Source organism: Lytechinus variegatus, chromosome 17 (genome assembly GCF_018143015.1).
Source record: "Lytechinus variegatus isolate NC3 chromosome 17, Lvar_3.0, whole genome shotgun sequence".
Lineage (NCBI taxonomy): Eukaryota > Metazoa > Echinodermata > Echinoidea > Temnopleuroida > Toxopneustidae > Lytechinus > Lytechinus variegatus.
This window is the reverse complement of record NC_054756.1, coordinates 346,812-374,257: the sequence shown is the minus strand read 5'-3', so window position 1 is coordinate 374,257 and position 27,446 is coordinate 346,812. Positions and strand designations below refer to the sequence as shown.

The following is a 27,446-nucleotide window of genomic DNA, read 5'->3' as shown; positions in this document are numbered from 1 at the left end:
GATGCTCCGGAGAAATCAGGCATAGCATCACTCTACGAACCAGTGGGGTGACTGTGGGTGCAACATTTGCACTCTTGCGCAAAAAGCTGAAAAAACACAGTTGTTTAGAAATAGAACATCAATTACCTATTTTATATGTAGTGTTTGAAAACAGGATACACTAAATGTAATGAAAAAGCTGGTAACAAGTAGTAATTAGCAGTTTACCAGTCCTGCTGAATCAACGAAACTCGAATGTTGATGCGGCTTCATTCATGTTTGCTAAGCTTGGATGACGTCATCATGTACGAACTAGCACTCATTCGAGCACTATGATACCGAACGTCAAAACCCTCAAATACGAGTGATTTGGGCAGTGAACGAGAAGGCTCGTCACAGATTACTTCGCGCATGCGCAGCGCTCCCCAAATTCCTTAATCTTGTATGTCCACATGGCTCGTCACAGAAAACAAAAGGTCTCTAGTAGTAGTAGTAGTAGCAGCAGCAGTTGTAGTTAGTCATAGTAGTAGAAGTAGTAGTCATTTTCATATTAGAAGTTGTAGTAGTAGTAGTAGTAGCAGCAGCAGCAGTAATATTTGCTAAATTCATTATATTCTTGCTTGATACATCATCCACCTAAGCATTCAAGTCTCAGCAAATTCTGCTCATGCTCAATGGTTCTATCTACATTATTTATTGTATGTTCATGTTCTATCTTAGATCCATTCAACGACAGAGAGAGGTTAGATGTGATGTGTGAAATTGTAAGGGTAAGTATCAGCATTTAATATTTAGCTTCTAATCATATCATAAAGGCTTTCCTTGGATAAAAATACATTTAAAAAATGTTTACTGTTTCTGGAGTTGATAACCTTCATTTTGCAAGGCAGATTTTGGGGTAGGAAAATTTTGACTGTTTTTGAGTTGCTTGGCAGAATTTAGTGGAAGAAAATGTTGGTTTTTGGAGCAGTTAAACTTCTGTTACAGATTGCCCATTCTACCTCTATGATGGACTGTCTTTTTGAATAAAACCAATTTTTTTTCCGAAAAGAACCCCTTCTAAAAAAAAGCTTGTATGATTCTGATAGAAGTGAGGGCATTGTGGTCTAGTGATTACGACTCTTGTCTTTCAATCAGAGGGGCATTGGGTCAAATCCCAGCCATGGTGTGTTTTCCTTATATGCTGTATTCAACTTTGAATGACATTGAATGTCAAGTTCAGAAAAAAATATTTATTTAGCTTATAACATGAAAATATCCTTAATGAATTCCCATCCTTGAATGCTTGAACTCTCGATCAGGGTAGCCATGCTAAAGCCGGGGTAATAGTTTACAGCGCTTGTTCATTGTATACTAAGCTATGTAAATGTTGTATTGTTATTTTGTGACAAAATAAAACAAAGTGCCATCAAAGAAAGTGAATTTTCTCTCTCATGTCTAGAACCTGAACAGTGAGGAGGAGATTGTTGAATCAGTGAACACCTCTTTAGCTCAGCTCTCAGGTGAGATCTGTCTGATGTGGACTCAGTTCATGGATGTCTTGATTGGCCAAGAGAGAATTAGAGTTCATCTAAGAGATAGATACCACCATGCTAGGGTGAGTCTGGTGATTAATATAATGGGGGATTTCTGGTGTTGGTGTTGTTCTGGTGTTGGTGTTGTTCTGGTGTTGGTGTTGTTGCTGGTGTTGATATTATTCTGGTGTTGGTGTTGTGCTGATGTTGGTGTTATTCTGGTGTTAATATTATTCTGGTGTTGGTTTTATTCTGGTGTTGGTGTTGTTGCTGGTGTTGGTGTTGGTGTTGGAAGCAGGCCAGATCTAGCTTTATTAGACACAAAACCATTTCAGGGGCCATGTTTTTGTACAATAGTCAGCCACCCAAAACTATTGTGTCTAATCTGAATGGATCCTCTCCTGATTGGAAGCATGAGTTGCCTTCAGTACATGTAGCTCCAATACCTAGAGTTTGCAAAAATGGTTTCATATCACATTACTGATAGCTCAACACTGTGTGTACTTGTCAACAGTCTGTGGAGCATCTTCTAGCAGGAATCCCAATATATAGTGCATCCCACAAAAAAGGAAAGTCTTTTTCAGAGATAGATTTCACAATTATTAAATATAACATAGAGAAGGTTTACGGTAGTATGAAGAAGGGAAGGAAATACAGGCAGAAAGATTGAAATGGAAAGATGATATAGAATATACAGAGAAAATTAGAAGTATTATTTTCTTGAAAGTGAGTGAAGTCCTGAAAAGGACTGTAAAGCAGATGAGATGAGCTGAATATTGCTTGAGTAGCGATGATTTGAGTAGTAGCAGGATTCTTGCAGGAGAGATGTGCTGAGTTTATTTAGATACACATGGTGAACCATAAACCTTCTCCACGTTATAAACTCCACCATGCAAACCTACAAAGATCATCTGATTATTAAATGTTTTTTACTGTAAAGTTGATAATCGCAAGAGTTGAATCTCATCTGGAATTTGAAACCAACAGCTAAGCAATCGTTCACGCATGGGAGATTACAAACAGTAAACATTGAGGCATATCAGAAACGATTTGCGTAGAAACTCGCGTGTGAATCTGAATCCTCTCTCATTTCGGATCAGCGAGAGAATCAAAACAAAGAATACAAAAGAAATGCTAATAAGCCAATCGTTAAATAAGCATTGTCTTGAACCAATCTTGTCCCATATTTCTGCACAACCTAGTCTTGGCATGAAAATTTCAAACTCGTCTTGCTCATTAATGCGTGAAATGTTCATCTCACGTCAGGTATCAAACTAAAGAGAAAACAATTTAAAGTTGTGACTATGTAAATGAAATATAATTCATTTGCCTTCATAGCTGCTAAGTGTCTTGTTATATAGGCTTTCCTCCATTCCCTGTTTTATTATCTAAGATAAAATTTGATGATTGGTTATTTGGGATGCAGGATTCCTGCAGGAGAGATGTGGCTCTGAGATTTGACAAAGTGTCTTAGTGAGACTTCTCTTCATGCCTGTCTTAGTTCAAACTGAGTGCTGTGCAGAGTTAATTTAGATATCTTTCCAATACTTATGGACTCCTAAAAAAAGAGCATTAGCCTATCAGGTATTTCATCCCACGAGTGGTAAATATAAAAAAAATAAATGCCAACACCAAGAAGTCAATGCAGATCTTCAAATATCCGACTGTGTAATCCTTACAATGGGAAGATACCTTCATAATAACTTCTAAATATTTCATCACTTTGATGTTCAACTACAAGGGGTAGCTTTCCCTCACACCTTTGTATTTAGAAATACATGTACCATGGCATGGTATCAGGGTGAAAATCTACGTGAATTTAGTTGGAATAAAAACAGAAGAATGTGAGAAATATATTGATGAAGGTATGACAAGAATTTCAAGGAATCAATATTTCTGCTAGGAAAAAAGAATACTGTGGCTGAGATCAGAATCCATAACCCCCTCTGGTTGAAAGGCTTATTTTGTTAATATCTCATACAAACACAGGTTCAACGATTCTCTGAGGCTTTCTTTACTCTAAGCCATCCACAGTCAGACTGCCTGATATTCAACGAGTTGAGGAGGACAATATATCCCTAAGATCCTGAGAGCTTCCATCCATTATTGAAAGATTGCTTTCTTTCTTAACCTCTCTTACAAACACAGGTTCAGCGATTCTCTGAGGCTTTCTTTACTCTGAGCCATCCAAAGTCAGAATGCCTGACATTCAACAAGTTAAGCAGTACAAGATATCCCTAAGACCCTGAGAGCTTCCATCCATGATTGAAAGATTGCTCTCTTTCTTAACCTCTCTTACAAACACAGGTTCAGCGATTCTCGGAGGCATTCTTTACTCTGAGCCATCCAAAGTCAGACTGCCTGACATTCAACGAGTTGAGCAGTACAGGATATCCCTCAATAGTTCAGACCTTGAGAGGTTCTGCCTATGGTTCAACCCTACCACCTTTATCCATTGAATGCAGTGAACTAGATGGAGATGCTAACTCGGTTCCTATTGTCTTTGAGGATCGTTATAGGGATGACATCACAGAGAGTCCTGCAGGTGAGAATGGTCATAGGAACAGGGTTAATTGCCATTTGGTCTACACCTGCTTGATCTATTTTTCATTTGGTCTACTTTTCATTTGGCCTACTTTTCATTTGGCCTCATCCCGAACGTTCTTGTCCTAGATTGTTTACTACCCGCTTGGTTGAATTGCCACTTGGCCACTACTATTTTATCTTAATTCCATTTAGGGTATACTCGTTTCATCTTATATCAATTTGGCAAACACCACTTGGTCTATATGATTATGTGAATTGTTCATTAGACAAAATTTTCATTTGACTAAGTGCTAAGGGTAAATAGATTGAGTGGAAATTAGACCTTCTGAGCATTAGCCTGAATGGAAGTTAACTCAAGTAAGTGTTAGACCAAATGATGGTTGGAGCACATTGATAGTACACTTATGGGATGTTGCAAGAAATTGCATTTCAAATTTTGGTTCCAAAATCAATCATACATCTTGCAAATGAATAACTGTGCCCCGTCTTACAAAGAGTTACAATTTATCCAATCAATCGTAACTCTATGGAAATCCATCCATCCAGCTTGAAACTCACAAACATAGCTAGACAAGGATCTATGTAAAAAAAGAAAACTAATCATATTTTGTCTTAAAAGATATAAATGGTATTAATCAATATCTTAAAATTTGGCTTCTCTGAAAGTGTAACTCTTTTTCTTCTAGGATGCAGGCATTAAGTGAACATAAAACATCTATTTCTCCTTGGGCTTGTTTCCATGTGCAATGTGTATGAGAAAATGATGGTAGTTGATCATTGCTTTCTGTTTAATATTTCAGGAAGGAAACTCAACCTTGAGGAAGTCACTCTAAGTCTGAAGAGCCTCACCAAGCAAGGATCACCCTTCCGCTCCACCAAAAGCCGTTCACCATTTGTTGAAAGAAGGACTCGTAAAGAGATCATCGATGATGGGACGGATGGTAGCGTGCGTAATAAACCAAAGAAGGGAAAAATGAAATCCATCAGGCACATCAAACCTGATTTTCTACGGAAGGGTCTTGGCTCGCATTCAAATAGAGGAGGTGCCATTCCTAGAGACATCCGATGTTATGAGATCAAGAACGAGGCTTGTGCAGGGATGCAGAAGCGTTCATCCCTTAAAGAGAATGGAAAACCAACATCTCCAATGATATCAGGTGCTGTCCCGAACTCTATCTCCATGCCAATCCTCTCTCCCAGTATGGGATCTACATCTACAGGAGTTGATGAGTGCAGCGATTACGACAATCTTGAGGACAGTCGGGTTCCTAGGCCGCTCAGAAGCACACAATCTGCTGAAGACATTCTGAATAGTATGCATGATGGTCAGAGTGATGCAAGTACATGTAGTATTACTGGCGATCCTCCATATGGGAGCAATCCTCTGTTAGATGCCGTCATGAACCCTGAGAGGGCTGCCAGGGGTACCTCTGAAAACATTGCATTGCTAGAACCTGATGACATTGATATCAATCTGTTAGATCATACAGGGCTTTCAGATCCGAGTGACCAACGTAGGAGTGTCAGGTTGAGCTTCCTGCAGAATGGCGATCCTAACGAGGATCAGATCCTGAACAGCCTCTCAAAGTATCTCCAGAAGCAGATGACGATGTCTGAGGCTAACCTTCGGCAGGCAGAACTGGAGGCTGGGGAGGGCAGCTCTTTGGTTAGAAGGAAAGATCAAGATGTGCAATCTAATGGAGGGGCAATAGATAATGATGTTGAAGATTCCACTAATGGGGTAGAGGTCTTTGATGATCTTGCCATCAATGGAATCACTTTAGATGACGACGAGGAGTTGGAGGTGGAGGGGGCAACTGCAATAAGCTCAAATGTGCAATCGTCTTCTGTTATGAATGGGACACATACAGAATTGAATGGTCAGACTATGAATGGGGAAGGTGCTCACACCAATGGCAGTATTAGAACTCAAGAAGGCTTACAGGAAGTGGGCGGAGCTTCCTGGCCAAGTGGAGCCACACCAATGGATGGAGCAGCTGAGATAGATGTTATGGACGATACAAATGCTAGGAAAGTCATGTCATCTTCTCGAGAAGGTCTCATCTGTGATCAACGGGAAGATGAAAGTACAAATGAGGCTGTAGTTATCACGGACATTGAACCCACTAAGGAGCGGAAAGGTCACAAGCACAAGAAGGGTCACCATCAACACAAACACTCCAGCGGTGGAGGAGTTGGTAGCTGCGCTGGCTGCTTTTCCTTCATTCATTCCTCTGCATCTCCTTCCAACTCTTTCACGGAGCCGTGTCTAGTGAAACCAGTATTACCGTTAGAATCATCAACCAGTACTTCATCATCCAGTGTGAATGCTATTGGTCAGAGCAACAGTATGTCTAGTGCAGGATCTCAGGAAGGCATGGCTGAGGGTGAGGACCATAGACCAACGGATGGACTAAGGTAAAAGATCTTTCTCATTCTAAATGCATTTAACTCAGTCTGTATTGTTTTTTAAAATTGCTTTAGTACAAATTTTGCACATTGCAAAGGGTGTAAGTAAATATTATGCCCATAATATAATGGGTTGAATGCAGCGGTTATAGTGTTCAATGCATGCTCTTAGGATAGGACGAGAGTGACCATCTCAGGCCAGCAGATGGACAAAGGTAAAAGATGTTGATGTTTTGAAATTCCTCAGTCTAAATGTTTCTAACAGACATATGGTGCCATGTTTCTTACTGATGAATGCTATTAAACATCATAACCATCATCATCATCATCGCTGTTGTCGTTATGAACAATGTGCACAAACTTTTGCACATTATTGAAATCATACACATGATTGATGAAAAGGTGTATTAAGCTAAGGTCAGAGTGTACTAACTATAACTCTAGGCTCTCAGAATATCTTTATGGATTTGTGATTCCACTTTGTGAACATCATACAATTTATCTTCAATTTCAGCTATGTGAATGCCAGACTGGCATTCAAACAGAAGCTCCACTATCCTGGTCAGATGTACTGCGATCTCCAAGAGAAAGCATCCCAGGTTCCATACTTCAGCATCCCTCCTGCTGCCCAACAACCTGAAGATGAGGAACAAGGTGTGGAGGTTCATCTCATTATCTGTGTTCATGGTCTGGATGGTAACAGGGCTGATCTTAGACTTCTTAGGACCTATCTTGAGTTAGGACTTCCTGGAGAGAAACTAGACTTCCTCATGTCAGAGAGCAACCAGGTATGGGAAAAATTGCATGACTGGTGATCCTTTTTTGTGGTAAATAATATTCACCAGTAAACGTTCATTGGTGATTATTTACAGTGTATGAAAGGATCACCAGTCATTCTCAAAGCCACTCTTAACTTACAAACAGCTTTATGAACACCCCCTGGAGGCTGGAAAAGACTGGGTGGTATATCATAAAGCTGTTCATATACGACTGGAGTATGGTCTTAGGTGTTTAAAGTCAGCTACAGGGATACATCATTTAGCACAAAAAGGTTTATACATGAATTACAAACAGCTTTTAAACAGCCCACTGGAGAATGTTCTTTGTACTGAATCAGACCTTCTATCATATAACACTCCCATTTAGCTACAGAAGTTAGACAATTTTCTTTCATCCGCTAAAATTCATGTTGATAAGTGTATTTGTCGAAAATTGATAAGTGTCAAAAGAAACTTAGTTCCACTTTGTCATAGGACCAATGTGTGTTTTTTTTCTATGATATAAGTTTGTTTTTCTTCATAATTGTTTTGTAATCTTTAAGTAAACAATTTTGTTTAATAGTTTATAGATTTAATCAATTTATCAATTATCAATTTAGAGATTATCACTACTCCTTGTCTTCAACTCTTCATTCTTTGAAATTTAAGAAGCAAAATCGCTGTTCCACTAGCCATACAGCCACCCATAATTATTACCTTTTTGCGGTATCTCTGCTAAGTGTTTCAGAATTCGCATCATTTTATTTCTAATATTATAATCTCTCTTTTACTCAAGGGTGACACATTTGCCAACTTTGAGACGATGACAGACAGGCTTGTCCGAGAGATTGTTTACTATGTGGAAGTGTTCAGGATAAAACCAAACAGGGTCAGGTATGCATTGAAGGTTTTCACTCTCAATTATATTTAGTTCCTTAAGGAAAGTAAAAGATAATTTGGATAAATATTTTGCAAAATATAATGTAGAAAAGAACTATATGATGATGGAAACAGGAATATATTTGTGATTTACATATTTATGATGATGATTGTGATGGTGCTGGTATTGATAGTGATGACGATGATAGTGATTAGAGTGATGATCATGAAAACGACAATCGTGATGATGATATTGATACTTTTGATGTTAATGATAATAATAATCATAATCAAATCACTTTATAAAAATAAAAAAAACTAAAATAAAGGCTGCTTTCTCTTTTTCTCTCCATAGCTTCATTGGTCATTCCCTTGGTAACATAATAATCCGGTCAGCATTGACCAGGCCAGAGTTAGAACCATTCCTTGGAAAGCTTCATACTTTCCTCTCATTATCTGGACCTCATCTAGGTCAGCTATACAACAGTAGTACCATAGTCAATACAGGTTTGTACATTGATGATATGTTTTAATTTCTTATGAGTGAATGGTCATGTCCAACCATTTCCCTTTTCCTTGAAATTTGTAAGTAAAGAAAATATCTGTTACGTGTGATGCAAGTGTATGTACATGTTTTTCAGGTAAATATTGTATGAAATTTAAATTTTAAGGCAATGAAAGTTTTAAAGGCAATGGAAGTTTTCTTTATGGTACAATTCTTTATTTCAGCATAAATTGGGAAAATTAAAAGGGGCACTATCTCTACTCCCTTTGGATCATTTATTTTTATTTGAATCATCGAGTATATAGCTAGCTTGAGAAATAGTTTATGCACCTTCTCTACTCCCTGGGGAGCATTTATTGGTTTAATGAGATTTTGTTAGATGGGGTTTATCAGGAATGTGTTTCATTAAAGTAGAAGTGGAAGGAGTCTAACTCCTTGCTTTAGCTAGCTTGAGAAATAGTTTATGCACCTTCTCTACTCCCTGGCGAGCATTTTTTGGTTTAATGAGATTTTGTTAGATGGGGTTTATCAGGAATGTGTTTCATTAAAGTAGAAGTAGAAGGAGTCTAACTCCTTGCTTTAGTTTTGAATAATGTTTTTATTCTGATTTCATGAACATAACATTTCAATTTAACATTTCAAATCATATATAATACTTTACACTTCATATTTTCACTTTTTTCCACTAACTTAACAAAATCATGAGTCATATATATCTTAAAAAAAATCAACAATGAAATCAGTTATTATAAAAATGCTTAAAGACCAAACTTCCCCCTCCCCCCACCACAACACACCCAAACACACACACACACACACCCAACACACCACTGCCCAGAAGATCTGCTCACACTCATTATAAATAAATCATGTTTAAAAGTACAAAACAATTCGATGAAAAATTTTGAATATAACAAGCTCACGGGAGAAGCATTACATATATTGAAAGTAAATAAAGACTTGCTTTAGCTAGCTTGAGAAATAGTTTCTGCACCTTCTCTACTCCCTGGGGAGCATTTGTTCTTATTTGATTTGATTTTTTTAATTTGATTCATCAGGTATGTGGTTGATGCAGAAATGGAAGAAGTCAAACTCCTTGTTACAGCTGGCATTGAGAGACCATACAGACCTGAGACAAACCTTCTTATACAAACTCAGTCAAGACTCTGGTATGTATAGCACTTTAGGAAATTCCATAAAAATCAACATTTTTTTATGTCTGGCTTCCATCACTCTTCGCTTTGTTTATGAACTGCTCAAGCCCTGTTGATTTTATGGAATCGCAACTTTCATGTGAACCAGAAAACAGTCAAACACACACACATCAATCCAACACCATGATGACTTATCACCCATATCAATTGGTGTTCCTGTGTGAATTTAGCCTAGATGATAAACACAATATGGAAACATCTAAGTTTAACCCTAAATAGACTGGGCTATTTCGACGCCTAAGAAGACTGGGGGGGGCTGATTCAGCCCCCCCTTATGATCTCGGCCGTCGATCGCGCGATCGCGAAGAAAATTGGCACACGCGTTACCCATGGCATTATCTACGAAACTATAACATCAAATTCTGCAAAAAATCTCATGTTTCATTAATTATGCTAATTTATGCGTAAAATCATAAGTTTGCTGTAATTAATAAAATAATGCCCCTGAAATGCTAATTTTTGTTTCACATACTCTAGATAGGCATCTGATCAAATTTATTTAATAAAAATTTCAACATCACATTTATTTTCTTATGTATTCTATTGTTTTCTAAATTTCTTATGTATTTCTTTGTTTTTCGACTTTTTGTTTTTTATTGTTTTTTCAATGGAAATTGTCGGGGACTTTATTTGGACCATAAAAAAGATAAAATTAATTGATTTTTAGCAGTAAAAGGAAAAATAATGATACATTTATGAATTTTAGCTAAAAACACTATTTGCATTGGATTTGTACACAAATTCACGTTTTTGAGTAATTTTGGGTCTGCATGCACTTACGAAATGTTGCGTAATTTCCGAATCGCGTACCCGGGGGTCACAATTTTGGTCTCAAAAGTTGCGCGAGACTTGAAAGTAAAAAGTCAGCGAGCGACGCGGTCAAAAAAATTTGCGCGGCGGATTTATCACGAAAAATGTCGAGGGGGGGCTGAATCAGCCCCCCCAGTCTTTTTAGGGTTAAATAATATTAAAATGATTCTTGCTCCTTTTTGCCAGATTTAGACCCAGCATTTGCTCCAGCAGCAATACCTTTAGTCATAATTTCCCAGACTACTCATTGTTTATGGCCTTAGTGTAAGAATTCATTTTATTTATTTTATTTTTATTTTATTTAATTTCCAGGTACACATACTCATAACAATAGTCGAATTCATTACATTTAAAATAATCATACAACATCCAATACACAATATATCAAATAAAAAAAAACACTAAAAAAAGAGGAAAAAACACCAGCTAATGCCTGGGGATTATCAAAAGAAATCAAGTTTCTGTTAAAAGACTCTCCTCATTAGCTGGTGCTAAAAAAGAACATTAACATTAAAATACAGTCCAACAAAGAACAAATAAAAATGACATTTGAAGACATAATTGGGCTAATGCAGGTTTAGAAGAAAAAAAAAGAAAGAAAGAATTGTGATATTGCTTTAGGTTTAGGATGTTGTGATGATAAGGGGAAGGGCTGGAGTTAGTGTTCGGCTTTAATTTTGGAAAAATGTGACAATTTCATATCAGCACAGTTGTCACTGAAGCAAAAGTGAGATTAAATAATAACTAATAGTAATAGTCAGTTCTTGTATTGTGCATAACACATTATGAATAACATCTCTATGCGCTTCCAAAGGACTTGGATATTTTTACCCTGGCTGTAGCTCAAGCAGCATCACGCTCGGCATTGCAAGGAAGAAATTGCTGCCAGGTACTCATTCACCTCACCTGGGTTGAGTGCAGCATAATGTGGATTAATTTCTTGCTGATGGAAACTACTCCATGGTTGGGATTTGAACCCACGACCCTCTGATTCAAAGTCCAAAGACTAATCCACTGGGCCACAATGCTCCACAAATAATAAAAAGACATGTGGCTTGCAGGATTTCTGTAAGAAAGATGTGGCCTGAACTTTTGTTTATGTGCTTTAAGTGTACTGATGAACCTATACCTTCCATTAAATGAGATCCATTATAATCAAATGTATTCCATATGATTCTAGACACTGTCAGTGGAGTCAAATCATGGAAATGTGTTTCACTAGTTAACAACAATTATGCTTTTGGTTCCCAGGCCCTGAACTCAGAAGTTGTTTTCATAATTTTCTACTATTTGTTACAGGTTTGTCCAACTTCAAGCATGTAGTATTGGTAGGTTCTCTTCAAGATCGCTATGTACCAATCCATTCAGCTAGGATAGAACTCTGCAGAGGTGCTCTCAAAGATAGATCTTTATATGGTATGTATGGCAAGCCATAAGGGAAACAAATTATGTGACATTTCAATGTATTTTACTCTATAAAACTATCATTTTACACTATTTCACCAATGTCATTAGACAAAATGATTTCATTCATATTTTATTGTAAATATCAAAGATTTTATATTCTACCATAATATTTCGTAGATTTTGTTTTTAGTTTTGACCTGTTGATTTTGTGTGGAATTCATTTGACAAGATTTTTCTTGAAACTATTCAACCAAAAATATTCAACAATTCATTTGACATATGTTAGATGGCGCTTTGCATGTAAAAATTTCAATGTTACATCACCGAACCACAGCTTTCCTGTAGGCGAGACAGGTGGGCAGTTTCACCTAACCGTGTTAGGCTGTTGGTCAGTTAGTGCTTGAATAGTATTCTCCATTGAAATATGGATTTCAAGTATCTATCTATGAAGACAACCTGCACATAAAATACATTTTTCTTTTGGTCCTTAGAGCTTTAAATGGAGTCATATCATCAATTTTTGAGTGAATGGGTTTGCAAAACAGCCTTTATTATTGTTTGTATTGGATCATTCAATCAAACCTGTTTTGAAATATAAATAAAATGACTGTGACCTGCAATGACCTTTGACCCTATGTTTGACCTCTACAGGTTCAGTCTACACTGAGATGTTACATAACTTATTGAAGCCTCTTGTAACCAATCCCAATGTGTCCATCGTCCGATATGATGTCCACCACACCCTTCAGACCTCAGCTAACTCCCTGATTGGTCGAGCAGCTCACATAGCTGTCCTGGACTCCGAGCTCTTCATCGAGAAATTCATGATGGTTGCAGGTCTCAACTTCTTCAAATGAACTTTGTCAAGCTGAAAATCACTGGCTGCTTGTTGTAAGCTACAGAAATCATTGCATCTGATTGGTCAAGAGCAAATTATTCAGTGAAAAATCATGGAAAAGCCTCTTCATGAAATGCCCCCATGAATTAATTTTCCGATCCCGCAGTCATATGAGTGATGCCAAGTATGGTGGTTTAGGTGTTGAGAGCTTAAATCTAGCTGGTGAACCTAGGTTCTAACATCAAGCTAAAATACAGCAGGGGGCTGTTTTAAAATGCTGTTCTTAACCCAGGGTAGCCACTTCATTTCTGAAAACTGTTCTCCCAGCGGGCTCTGCTATTATTTCCCTGGCTAAGCTAGGCTACCTATTCAGGTCATGAATGACTTTAAGAAGACTGGTGAACCTTTCTTGTGGTAAATGATATTCACTATTAAATGTTCATTGGTGATTATGTAGTGTGTAAGAAAGGTTCACCAGTCGTTCTTAAAGTCACTCTTGCATGACTGGTGAACCTTTCTTGTGGTAAATGATATTCACCATTAATGTTCATTGGTGATTATATAGTGTATAAGAAAGATTCACCAGTTATCCCTAAATTCGCTCTTAACTTACTAACAGCTTTATGAAACTCCCACCAGGTTCAGCAAGTCATGGGTGCCGTTTCATAAAGCTGTTCGTAAGTTAAGAGCTACTTCAAGAACGAATGGTGATACTTTCTTACACGCTAGACAATCGCCAATGTATATACCATTTACTAAAAGAAGGGATCACCAGTCGTTCTTAAAGTCGCTCCTAACTTACGAACAGCTTTATCAAACACCCACTAGGGCTGCCAGGTTTTCCTGATCGTTGGGGAGACTCCCTGGAAATTCACTGATCTCCCTGATCCATACATTGATTCATTTCATTGGATTGTGTGAAATTGAGATCTCCTCAGTAAGTTCTCTGTGGAAGATGAATATTAATGTGGGCAGTGTTGCAATACCGGACAAGACAAAAATCCCTGACTACTTGTTATAAGCTAGTGAAATCCTTGCATCGTATTGGCTGAAATTTAACTATTCAGTGAAAATCTCTGACAAGCCTCTTATTGATTGAATAATAATAATAAATGATAATATGCACATTTATATAGCGTGTAATACAAATGTTTCTAAGCGCTGCATACTATTACCCAGCTTTAGCACAGCTATCCTGATTGGATGTTTGAGCATTCAAGGAATTCCTTACTATCGGGTACCCATTTTCTACACTTGGGGGTGGAGAGTGGTAGAGTAAATGTAGATAAACGCCTCGTCAAAGGATGCGAGTACCGTGGTGGGATTTGAACCCCAGACCTTGTGGTTCAAAGTCTTGAGACTTATCTACTGAGCCACAACACTCTTGTTCTCTAGGAATCACCCTGCGGTCTTGTGAACGATGTATTTTATGGTGTTATTGTATTGATGTTGATAAATTAATAACCTGGTGAATCTAGTTTCAACACCTTCTGTTTGGTTTACTGAATAACACCAATTGAGATATTGATATATTAACACTGAATGTTAGTCATAGCACCTGTCTCATTTTGAGTAGTATCAGTCAGTGTTTGTGTTGAGAGCTGAATTGAGTTGTTTATCCTACATGTACCCTCAAGCTAAAGCAGTCCTAGCTCTAGTCTAAGTATGGTGTTAGTCGTTGGTGTTAGTGTTGCTCCATTTTCAACACTGACCTTGTCAGTGGATATGCAAAAGTTTAGTTAATTTTTTTTAATTACGTATTCCTATGTCGGTAGAACATTGTTCTTGGACTAGGAAATGTACAATAAAGTAGGTTATATTATGGAATTGCTCAAAAGTCAATAATCAGGATTTTTATGATTTCCATGAACATACCTCTATTGTACATGTATAACCTATGCATTCAGACCCTGTTATTGCAATACATTCAAGCCTGTGTGATATTCTTTGCACGCTTCATTTTTAGTCCCGCACAAAGCTTTAATAGCCCAGACTAAACTGCTTTACTAAGGCTTAACCATAGATTCTCTGTTATTGTCTTTCAGACCTCTAATATTAGCCTCATTAGTCGTTATTTTCACACCTCAAATTTGAACCCAGGCCTGATGTTACTGTATTAACAGTAGGGGCTAAGTTCATGTGCTTTGTTGTTTACATCGGGAAAATGAATATTATAATATAGTTGTAATATTGTGGTAATTTGATATGTCACACAGTGTATGGTGTATTTGTTATAAGTCTTGTTTTCAAGGGGACTGTCATTATAAGGTGGAAACCATGCTTGCATGTGCTCTTATAATGGACCTTAGAAATAATGTTTTCATATTTTTCCGACCCTAAGTAATGCCTGAAATATTTCAAATTTTTTGATAATGTGAAATATACACATAAGATAGATTTTGGCAATTTTTGATACCCTTTTTCCCTGAACATCATCAGGCCGTGAAAAACAACTTTTTTTATGTGCTTTTGTGTACAAGCATGGCATCCACCTTGCAATGGTACCTGGATTGTTTTCACTCAAACTGTGACTAGCCAATATAAATGTTTTACAAAGCCTGTATTGCCAGCAGAGAAAATGAATTGTTTCAATTGTACAAGCACAATTTGCAAAAATATGTCTGTGGCATGCTAAGGGTTAACATCTATGATCTTAAAACATGATCAGTGCTTGGTCTATATTCTGTATTTGACTGACTCTTGGATTAACTATAAGTCAATTGTTAATTGTTTTATTGGAGGACTTCATTTATTCCAAACTGTCTTTAGTATTAGAATCTGCTCAAGTGACTCCTGTATTCTGGAGACACACATGCTCATTGATCTGTGTTCCATGAAGCATGCGTCACCAACATTTATTTATCATGAAGTCCCTGTGGGTCAACCAATTTATCCCAAGATATATTTATTGGCTGCAAAAAAAGAAAAAAAAAAAGAAAAATAAATACTGATCAGAATGAAGAGCCATGAGGAAGTATCCATGGATACTGTAGTGTTTGTTTGTAATAGCTTTGAGAGGAAAACACTGATAAATGCGTAGTGTCAATTATATTACACCTCGATAGATCCTTGTCATTTGATCTGTTGTTTGATGTCGATCTTTCTGCCCATTTTACAATGTCATCATCCATTCAGCGTGCAGTTTTGGATCCATACAATTTTGTCCCCCAAACCAAGACTCCAGGTACCTCAAGTAAAAACACTTGTGTTTGCAGCGCGTCGCATGTAGGTACGCAACAATCAATAGACAAGCTGGCATTGGATGAGCACATTTTACATCAAATGACAATGATGTTTTTTAGGTGTCATTTAAACAAAATAACGAATGTTTTTCATTCATGCAATTGACAGAATACTTCAATTGGTGAAAGATGAAATGAATGATCCATTCAACTCGGCTACGCCTCGTTGAATGGATCATTTCATCTTTCACCTCATAAAGCACCGGTACTCTGTCCATTGCACTCTTAAACATTCATGATTTGTAAAGTATTGTGGTCAACTAATTTTTACGAACTATCCAACTTGGTCCTCCAATTATCTTTTTCGAATAAATTCTCATTTTTGATTCAGGATTGAAATTTCCAATAAAATTCAATGCAGGGCTCAGAATTCCAAATTGTACAAAGTATATGTACATAATGTACAAGTATATTAATAACATATGATATTCAGGTACTTGCATTAGGAAAATAGGTATTATATTGTGTGTATATACAGTTGTATTACAGTTGTTCATGACTTAGTATGTTTTATATATACGATTGTATGAAAATAATGTATTACATGAAAAAAGTTATTATTATATGGAAGTGAATAAATACAATGTTGACCCAATTTTGGTGTAAAACCCTGTGTTTTATTCCTGGATTATTCATGTTAACATAAAAAAGTTATATATTGCAAAGATAAAATGTCTATATCTTAGTAGTAGTACCAGTCAGTAATACAGTAAAGTGAAAACTTCTTTTGAATTTCAAATTAATAAAATTTATGAGAAATTACTATATCATTTAAAAATAGTATCCGTCTTTTCAGACCATAATAGGCCGGCAAACAAAAAACTTTGTTTGCTTTTAAAACTCAACTGACCCTAGCATGACAATGTATTTTCATTCAAATTTATCCCACCAATAGAAAAGTGTCAAGAAAGTTGTTGAATCTTGCAAATGGAGCAGTTAAGCACTGTTTATATCGTTAAATCATGCAGGTCTCACCATTTGATCTCCATTTTACAAGAATAGAGCGCCTGCATGGCTAATGTTATTCAAAGATCAACAGATGCAAAATAGACTAACTACTAATTAATTGTTTCCCCACTTATGGCAAACAAACATTGGGGGACCTTAGGCCCGGTGCACACTATGTAATTCAATGAGATCCAAATTTCAAAGAATTTGTAGTAACATTTGAGATGAAAACATTCAAGCCAAAATAATCTTAGCGATCAGAGTTCAGAATAGTATTAAGGACTACTGATATCGAAATTCAGTCTAGTCGAGCCTCAAACCCTGTAGGAATAAAAGGAAATTCAATTTCATATGGCAGTGATGTAATCATCGGCTGTGACTTGAAGTCGATTTGGGGTTTACTCCGACCACAGGGCTTGCTGCAAAGCAAAATTATGATTTTATTATTCCTAACATGATGCCAAACTTCAAATAAAATAAGTTTACATCTTGGAACCTTCACATTTATTTCAAAATATGATTTATTACAAAATCATTTAGCTGGGCTTTACAATGCTGCCAATTTGGCAAGATGCACTTTTCTCCCATGAACCTGGGAGAAAAAACTTGGTTAAACGTCATGAAACAAGCTAAAATAAGAAACTATGTGGTTTATATTTTAGTAGTAGGGTATCAGAAGACTGACATGTAAAGCAAACATTAAAATCAAGCTGATCAGTGAATTCATGTTAAACATTAACAAATAACAATATTTCAGATCTATATAAATGTATATCAGCACATGTATCAGGTAGTATGAATTGCCGGTAATAATTTTCTAAAAGTTTATCTATTGCCTAAACATTACGGAACAAACACTAAATTATTGCATCATCAGCACTAGCATAACCAGCATTAATTATGACAAAGAAATGTATGGGTCCATGCATGGGCGGAAATCCCAGGGGACAGGGGGATGCATCCCCCCTACCACAAAATAGTAGGGGAACACAATATCAAACCCCCCCCCATACTTTTGGTCTTTTATGAAATAGAAAAACCATAATTCACAATCGAGTGAATTTTGAGTGAAAACTTTTTTTTTCATTTTTTTGCTAAAAAGGCTTTACATTTTGGGTGATAACCTTTATTTTTTTATTGTTGCTTGTCAAAGTTTTCAGCTCCTGGTCCTCCCTACCTTTGGGGACAGATTTCCGCCAATGGGTCCATGCACAAGTATAATAGTCACTATTGTCCCCAGACAATTGGGGCCATGAAATGCTTTGTAGGATCTGATGCTGGATATGCTCCTGATCAGTGTACATGTAAATATATAAATGCATTTCTAATAACATATCAACAATAGGCAGAAAGATATTACCTTGTTTATCAACTGTTCTCTCAGATATACATGTACATCTAAATTTGTTTCACAAAGATTTATAATGTGAGTCTGTCTTAAAGTTGGGTTGTAAGTGCCAATGTGCACATGACACTCAAAGACTCTCACATCTGACACACAGTCGTGAGTATCTCATGAGCATTACATGGTCTGACAATGCAGTAATACATTACACCACGCATCACTGGGAGAATTATTAGTCACACTAACATCATTTTGAAACACATCCCAAAGACGATTACATTCTTGTATTAGTGACTGAGGTAGGAGATAATTTCATACACACCTGACCAGGGGGACGTATCAGCTGTTCATAAGTTATTAAAGAGACACTTAAAACAAGGGATCGCCAGAATTCCTTAAAGTCGCTCTTAACTTACGAACAAGCTTAGCTTTATGAAACACCCACCTGGTCAAATACAACTATAAAAGACAAGATGAAATATTTTTTGCAAAGAGGAATTTAAAATGAATGATAAAAAATAATAACACCTGCTGTTTGAAATAAAAGGTGTTATAATATATATATGTAAAAATATGAGCTGGCATGATGGTAAACGCAAGTAGTTTTGGGAACCATTTTGCCAGGAAGAGTTGTAGTATGTGAGTCGATTCTTGAGTTGTGAAAACATATATGTATACATGTAGTTTGTTATATATGTATAGCAACATTTTTATTGTGATTTCAGAGACAACCATCTAAGCAGCATTTCATGAAACAGATTTGATTTGAGCCAATCAAATGAAAGGATTTCAGTAGCTTATAACATCAACTGGTTTCAATCACTGACAAAAGACTTCATGAAATGCTCCCTGTATGTTAACTATATCACTGAAATCAGAAATGTTTTTAGATTAATTTACATTCTATGAAATGAACTATATATATGGAAATAACCAATTTTGTTTAAATATAAATTTGAGCTTCAATAAAGAAAATTTGTGCTGGGAGTGCAGTACTTTCAGATCAATACACCATAGCACCATGGCCACATGCAGCGATGGGGGGGGGGGGGCAATTTCCCACTGGTAATTCTGAAAAATTACATTTTATTAATTACCTTTCACAAAATCCACCAAAAGTATGCACAAAATCTTATACCGGTAATTTCACTTTAAAATGTAAAAGCATCCCAATGATAAGCTCGGTCGTTTCGCTCTCTTGCTTTCAATTTTTTTATTGAAAGTTTATGCGTATGACCCTTCATAGCACTGACATGATGCTTTACCCGTAATTCAACAGTTTGATTTCAGAAGTTTTGGGGAACCTCAAAGAAAAATTACAATAAATTACAATGAAAGTGATCAAAGGCAGGTTTCACAAAACAAAATACAACTAAAATGTAGACTTATGGCGAGAAAAATGACCTAACATAAAACTGCAAACATCAAATCTTTTCAACAGGTAGGCCTACTTTTTCCAGTATCTTCTTCTTTTGCCTTGTTCAGGAAATCATCATGATTTGATTGTAATCCTTTTAATATTGTTTGTATGGATTTGAAATCAATATAATAAACTTGAACTGTTTTCTAAACTCAAACTCAAATACAGAAAACCCTCTCCAAATTACAACTTTAAATATCTATTAACATTTTATAATACCAAATACCATGTATCTAATTAAAAAAATAGTTTTACAATCACCCACTAAAAAGTATTAAATTCTACATGTTCACATTCATGTACAATAAAACTTTTATTAAAATATTGGCTCTTAGAGTCACATCACATCGAGTTGTTAAAAACTAGGTGTTTCTATATTTCATATTGTGCAAGCAGTATAAAAAAACATGCATAAACAACACATATAAATACATCACTCTGATATTAAAAGTGTGCATGCCATTATACAGTGCGTCCCACAAAAAAGGAAACCCTTTTAAGAGATAGATTTCACAATTATTAATGTGTTTATTACAAATTTGATACTCATGGCAAGAGTGGAATCTCATCTCTTGTAGCAAATCGTTCACGCATGGTAGATTAGCAACAATAAATATTGAGGCATATCAGAAACGATTTGCGCAGAAACTTACGTGTGAATCTGAATACATTAAAATATCAAACTCGTCTTGCTCATTAATGCGTGAAGCGTTTGCCTCATATTAGGTATCAAAATAAAGAGGAATAATTGAATTATACGATTATTTAACTGAAATATCATAATTAATTTGCATTTGAATTAAAAAGACATGGGAATTCGGCTTCCTTTTTTCTGGGATGCACTGTATATCACATACCCTGTAAATTTCAGTTACATTCTCTTAGACTTAGTTTGTGCTTTAAGTTTTACCTGAGTACAATCTCATATACTTGGTTTACTAATGAATGTGTAATATTCTCTTATAAGATCCTCCTGCTCTGCCGTCTCTATAGAGCCTGGACGTTGGTGGCGCACTTCAGCTATTGCCTCGGCTGCAGACATGTTTTGCATTTTGATGAAATAGCAGGCAACCATGGTCCCTGTCCGTCCCCTCCCACGCATACAATGAACAGAAACAGACTGGTGGGAGAAAGATATGAAAAGAATGTGTTATTCTTGCTGTATACATTTCCAGGAAGAAGTCAGATTTCATTCTACTTTCTATGACAGTATAGTGGTTTATAATGCCAAGCACATATCTTTCGGTTTATATTGTCAAACATATACATTTCATAGGAACATTGCAACACAAATTCTTTTATCACACAAATAGAAATTAAATATCCATTATATAAAAGCTTATTACTCCAAGTGAATGTTGAATTAATCTGAACTATATACATTCTGAATTTAAATTTGAATATTAAACTGAATCTTCTATATAACATTAACTATGAATTGAATAATCAGTCATCAAATTGTAGTATCCCATTTTAGACTTGTGGTCAATAGTATTTAAACAGATCTACAATCTATGGAAGCTTAAAAGTGCCACCGAGATGTTGAGATAATTATCTCGGGAAGTCGACATCTTGATAGCAAAATATAAGATGACGAGATCCTGGATCTCATCATGTTGACATCTTTTAGAAGAGATGATGAGATGACGAGATCCTGGATCTCATCATGTCGACATCTTTTAGAAGAGATGTTGAGATGACGAGATCCTGGATCTCATCATGTCAACATCTTTTAGAAGAGATGTTGAGATGACGAGATCCTGGATCTCATCATGTCGACATCTTTTAGAAGAGATGTTGAGATGACAAGATCCTGGATCTCATCATGTCAACATCTTTAAGAACAGATGATGAGATGACAAGATCCCGGATCTCATCATGTCAACATCTTTTAGAAGAGATGTTGAGATGACAAGATCCCGGATCTCATCATGTTGACATCTTGTAGAAAAGATGATGAGATGATCTTGTCATCTCAACATCTCTTCTTAAGATGTTGACATGATGAGATCCAGGATCTTGTCATCTCATCATCTCTTCTACAAGATGTCAACATGATGAGATCCAGGATCTTGTCATCTCATCATCTCTTCTACAAGATGTCAACATGATGAGATCCGGGATCTTGTCATCTCATCATCTCTTCCAAAAGATGTCAACATGATGAGATCCAGGATCTTGTCATCTCATCATCTCTTCTAAAAGATGTCAACATGATGAGATCCGGGATCTTGTCATCTCAACATCTCTTCTAAAAGATGTTGACATGATGAGATCCGGGATCTTGTCATCTCATCATCTCTTCTAAAAGATGTCGACATGATGAGATCCAGGATCTCGTCATCTTTTGCTATCAAGATGTCGACTTCCCGAGATAATTATCTCAACATCTCGGTGGCACTTTTAAGCTTCCATAACAATCCAGTACAGATTAATTTTGCTTTAATACAAACCTTATTTTCTTTCTCTGCCTTTTCCACCACCCTAATAAATTCTGCCACCTGCTCCAGTGTTGGAGGATGAAAGTCATCAATACCTATAGGAATCCATGTTATACTGGGTGTTGCCTCTACAGGGGGACGACATTCACTGGTCAACGACACCACGTAACAGATACCTTTATCTTCAAGGTAACGCATCTGGTCGGGCAAGGAAGGCAGTCCATGAGCTGCAAGGTTGCTTGATACCCAAGTGAAGAATGGGGGCGGGGTTGCTTCACCCATGGTAAAAATGAGAGGGAGGGTGGGGCAGGTGATGGTAATGGATGGCGTTCCTTCAAAACCTGTGTATGCAATGTAAAGCATGGTGAAATTATTAAAGGCAAATTCCAACTATGTAATAGGTTAGCTTGAACAGACCTGAATAGACAGAAAAAAGCAACAAATATCATCATCAAGCTTAAAATAAGAAAGTTTTGGTATTTCCAAGTGTGGATTCTTTAAAAAACATTTTCTCATTTGGATATCATCATTCATAGGGCTTGTAATGGTGGAGGTTCGACCGATGCTTAACTACGTCTATGGAGAATAAGGTGCACTATCGCACCCTCTTTGATTACTGTACAATTCCCCCTTTTGATGGGCGAAGAAGGGCGCAATTACAAAAAATAATCAGCTTACCACCTTTCGAAAATATATGCTGGAAAATACTGAGTTTCTATGACAAACACACATGCTATGGTCAGGTTCTTTCTTGGATTGTTCGTCGTCATGTTCGTTACAGATTAAGCAGAAGGGCACGCCGCCATTCATGTCCGTGTTACCAATGTAACACAAACTTGATTGACTGGCACATTCATATACTCAATCAAGTGCTTACAAAGAACAAACTTTTTCCAGAACCTTTTTTTTTGTGGTTGTTACAGTTAGCCTTTTCCATTAAGTAGCTTAACATTCTAGATCTAGACCTATTCTGAAGTCATAGTCTAAGTTAGACCTAATAGCTTACTCTAACTTAATTCTAGGCCCTACATGAAATTCATTTTGAAAAACATGACTGATAGATCTAGATCCCTAGTGCAGAGCTAACAAGTCTCACGCATTATGCGTGAGACTCAAGCATTTTGGACTCTTGTTCATCCCCTCAAAACTCTGTCTCACGCAACTATCACAGCCTATCCTCATATACATTGTATACAATGTCTGTGATCTCACTCAGATTCACAGAAAATCTCAGGCAAAGCTGATGAACTTGGCATCTCTGCCCTAGTGTGATACTGATAGTTTTACAAACTAACGTTAGCCAGGGCATTGTGGCCTGTCATCTCTCTTTTTGTGAAACTTTGGTACAGATGGGAGATGTTGTTCCATCTTTCTTTATTTCCATCTCTCTGTGTTCATTTTCTTCTTTCTCTTACCTGCCTTCTTTATTAAATTTCCTTTATTTCATATTTCCTTCATTCTTTTTTTCTTAATTTTGTTTTGCTTCCTTCTCCCTTCCTCTCCTTTTTCTTTTCATTCTTTCTCTCCTCCCATTATTTGTTTTTTTCATTATCTGCTCCCTTCATTCTTTCCTCCTTTTATTCATTCTTTTTATTTTTTGTTTATTCTTTTCCCTTATTCTTTCTTTCCCTCTCTTCCTTCCTTCTTGTTTTTCTTCTTTGTTGCTTACTTTCAAAGAATGAAAGAAACATGACTTTCCTTCATTTTTTCTTTCCTCCTTTTTTCTTACTTTGTTTCTCTCCTTTATTTTGTCTATGAATTCACACATTTATTCATCCTCCCTTTCTTTCTATATTCAATTCAAAGAATGACAGTAACATTTTCTCTCTTTTATTCTTTCTTTCATCCTTCTTTTATTCTAACTTTCTTTTATTTTTTCCTTCATTTTTTCTTTCCTTCTTTCCAATTCATCTCTTCTTTCTCTTCTTCATTCTTTCGTTCACCCTCACTTCCAATTCCAATTATATTTTTTCGCAAGTCTAAGACCGTGTAGTGTGTACTGTGTAGCCTTGTTTGTTGATCTTTGTTTGGTCAATTGTCCCATATTTCATTTTGTGAAATCTGGTCACCCTGGTCCAAAGACAAAAAAAGAAGGCTCCAATTTTCAAAATTAAAATTTGAAGTGTCCGGACACCTGACCCCCTAATCAAGCTAAGGCTAGGCCTAGTACCATGTTTTTTTCCCTGTTGATGGTTAAATTGCAATGTGTTGGTGCGTGTGTGCACTTGTTGTGTACAAAGTCAAAACTCCTGTTCAAACTGACCAAACATCAACATTAAAAGGTCAACACTGAACTTGAAATCACCCAATCAACATGATCAAACTGCAAACGAGCGCAAGCGCCCTACGCCCACCGGACCGGCCCGGGGAGCCGGTCGACGAACGCGAGCGGTCGATCAGCCTGGCTAAACTTGGCTAACGCCCAAAGCTGTTCACGACTTTTTCTGCTACTGAATATTGTGCTTTAGACAACCTTGACAAACTAAGAAAATCCATACACATGCAATTGTAACATTTATAGCGTCATATAATGATACATTGTAGGATTGCCTAATTAATAGAATCAATTTTCTTACCACCGACGCCTAGAAGTACAAATTTTTCTCAGCTAGGCCTACGGCTACGGCTAGTCTGCTGGGCAAACCCTTCACCCGAAATAAGGGTCTGAATGTGCAGCCTACTCATGCCTTGTGTACTGAAGGCTCTCTCGCTCAGGAACAGCAAGTTTTATATGTGCTAGTCTTTGCGTGGAGGCACACTTGTTGATCAAAGTTCCAATCAGGGTCTGTGCCTGCAGACTAGCCTACGGCCGGCTACGGTCCGATCCGATAGCGATATGCGATGGCATGGCGGCTCTGATCGTTTGGGTCACGTGCGTGCAGAAATATGCGTGTTATGCATCAAGCTATATCAGGTGATCAATGATTTTATTAGGGGTCTTAAATCGTGTCAAATTTAAACGACAATTTGTAATAAGTTTGCGCTAATAGAAGGAAAGGGACAACGGAAAACACTGTTTGCAAATACATTGTAATATAATAACAAAAACAGGCCTACTAAAAAGTTAATGAATTGTTTTTTTATCACAAAACATTTTGCATTTCAAAATATCCATCTCCCTATGTTAAATTATGCCGATTTTTTTTACTTGACTGCTAAGAAAGCATGAATGCCTGTGAGCAAGGGGACATCAATAACGGCTTAAGGTCCATATCTCTCTCTTCATCCCCTCTCTATCTCTATGCTATATCAATAACGGCTCAAGGTCCATATCTCTCTCTTCATCCCCTCTCTATCTCTATGCTATATCAATAACGGCTCAAGGTCCATATCTCTCTCTTCATCCCCTCTCTATCTCTATGCTATATCAATAATAACTATTGTGACTCTGCCTTTATCTTATCGGGGGGGGGGGGGGCAAAGCCCGCCCATGCCCCCCCTGTATTAATGGAGAGGCAACAATCAAAATTTTTTAATGTATAAGTGCTGCTGAAACAAGTGTGCCCCCCCCCATTTTGAAAGTGAAGACCCTTATTTTTGCTTGTAAAATTTATATTTTTAATAACCTTTATCCCCCCCAAAACCCCTACCATGTGGAATTGTTTTCCTTGGGCAGAGAGATATGGACTATTGATTTTAGGCCAAAGACAAGTGGCATGAAGCCATTAAGGCTTACATCATTGTCTCTCGATCCCCTCTCATCAAACTCTTTCTGGATGCAGAGAGTTAAATTGAATTCTACAACCAAACTTTCTCATTTTCTCCTCTCACATAGAGGCTAATACCTCAGTCACATTTGTTCTACTGCGAGTCAAAAACTGCCGTTTTATTCAATTTTTATTTACACCACCTACCGTATATGTAGCCCGGGGGGGGGGGGGGGCACTGGCACTTCCATTCACGAGTGGATATCATGCGCGACCACGGGGTCTCGAAAAGCACCCTAAACACGTAAATTTCCATATTCTGAAAATGCACCCCTTAACAAGTATTGGCGAGTGAAACCCTACCCTTATCAAGTATTAGAACTCTTGGCAAATATTCCCTGAAGTGAACCCCTAAACAAGTACAGGAATGTTTTATTGTTACGGGTTCTTCGGTCGTCGGCTTTACCTTATTTGGTTTACTACGACCCCAGCTCCTACACCTCGCGCAAATCGGACTCTAAACACGAAGTGTTGGGGCAAAAAGGACATCCTTTATGAAACATTTTAATTTTGTTTTATCATCCCCGCAAATTCGACCCTAAACACGTAATTTTCCTAGCGAAATAGAAACCTTTTTCATTATGTTTGTGTTTTTGACACCCTTATCACGTTACGTACGTAACGTGCCCTATCGATAAAAAGACATCCTTTTTACGTGTTTTTTGTGGTCGCGTATGGTATCCACTCGTTAATGTAAGTGGCCCCCCGGGATATGTCGCTATTACAAAAATGTTAGAAGAGCTATTTTTGACTTACCTAACGGCCGCCATAGAGCAATGTGACCGAGGTATAAAATATGGTTTATATCCAATTGGTCTAATGCCAATTCATCTAATTACCAACTTGTCTACTTCTTTCAACTATCCATATTGTTTATTCACCATTTTGTCTAATAACCAGTTGGTCCAATAGCCATTTACCGGTAATCCATAAACCATTTGGTCTACTATTAAAGGAGAATGAAACCTTTGGACCAAGATAGCTTGTGTGAAAACAGAAAAATCAAAGAAACAGATCAACGAAAGTTTGAGAAAAATCGGACAAGTAATGAGAAAGTTATGAGCTTTTGAATATTGCAATCACTAATGCTATGGAGATCCTCAATTGGCAATGCGACAAAGATGTGTGATGTCACTCTTGAACAACTCTCCCCATTACTTTAGTATATATTTCACTTAAATTGCCTCTTTTATTACATCTATCAGTAAAACATATATTCTTTCTATAGGAGGGCATGTAATACAGATTTTTAAAGAATACATTTGGATAAAGAGTTTGTATCACCATACGAAAAAGCAAAAAAACACATTTTCAGGGTATTTCATAGTCCATCAAAGGGAAAGTTGTTCATGTGTGACATCACACATCCTTGTCGCGTTGCCAATGGGAGGATCTCCATAGCATTAGAGATTGCAATATTCAAATGCTCATAACTTTCTCATTATTTGTCCGATTTTTCTCAAACTTTCTTTGTTCTTATTCT

General features: G+C 36.9%; 2 protein-coding genes and 1 long non-coding RNA gene across 4 annotated transcripts in view; 1 reads left to right on the top strand and 2 right to left on the bottom strand.

Moving 5' to 3' along the window:
- The window catches only part of LOC121430663 (protein FAM135A-like), a 37,546-nt gene extending 24,223 nt beyond the window's left edge, over positions 1–13,323 (top strand). For both annotated transcript variants that reach the window (XM_041627994.1, XM_041627995.1), the window contains exons 9-18: positions 700–749; positions 1,421–1,576; positions 3,801–4,038; positions 4,841–6,458; positions 6,964–7,237; positions 8,004–8,101; positions 8,442–8,593; positions 9,650–9,760; positions 11,915–12,031; positions 12,674–13,323. In XM_041627994.1, the coding sequence (XP_041483928.1) occupies positions 700–749; positions 1,421–1,576; positions 3,801–4,038; positions 4,841–6,458; positions 6,964–7,237; positions 8,004–8,101; positions 8,442–8,593; positions 9,650–9,760; positions 11,915–12,031; positions 12,674–12,879 (3,020 nt within the window). In that variant the 3' untranslated portion in view covers positions 12,880–13,323. The remainder of the gene's footprint in view (positions 1–699; positions 750–1,420; positions 1,577–3,800; positions 4,039–4,840; positions 6,459–6,963; positions 7,238–8,003; positions 8,102–8,441; positions 8,594–9,649; positions 9,761–11,914; positions 12,032–12,673) is intronic.
- On the bottom strand, positions 13,018–18,863 carry LOC121430664. The gene is made up of 2 exons (XR_005972052.1): positions 13,374–18,863; positions 13,018–13,264 (listed from the first exon to the last, which is right to left on the bottom strand). It is a non-coding gene; the product is annotated as an uncharacterized LOC121430664 (long non-coding RNA).
- A 32-nt stretch (positions 18,864–18,895) lies between these two features.
- Positions 18,896–24,847, bottom strand: LOC121430662 (dual specificity protein phosphatase 23-like). The gene is made up of 3 exons (XM_041627993.1): positions 24,833–24,847; positions 22,269–22,597; positions 18,896–20,935 (listed from the first exon to the last, which is right to left on the bottom strand). Exons 2-3 carry the CDS (start codon positions 22,536–22,538, stop codon positions 20,738–20,740), a joined length of 468 nt encoding a protein of 155 aa, XP_041483927.1. The 5' UTR covers positions 22,539–22,597; positions 24,833–24,847; the 3' UTR covers positions 18,896–20,737.
- Between the last annotated feature and the right edge of the window lie 2,599 nt (positions 24,848–27,446).

Coding starts and splice junctions, on each gene's coding strand:
- LOC121430662 (XM_041627993.1), bottom strand. CDS start 22,538: ATGGGTGAAGCAACCCCGCCCCCATTCTTCACTTGGGTATCAAGCAAC. Junction 20,936..22,268: donor AGGCAGAGAAAGAAAATAAG/GTTTGTATTAAA, acceptor TTCTCCCACCAG/TCTGTTTCTGTTCATTGTAT.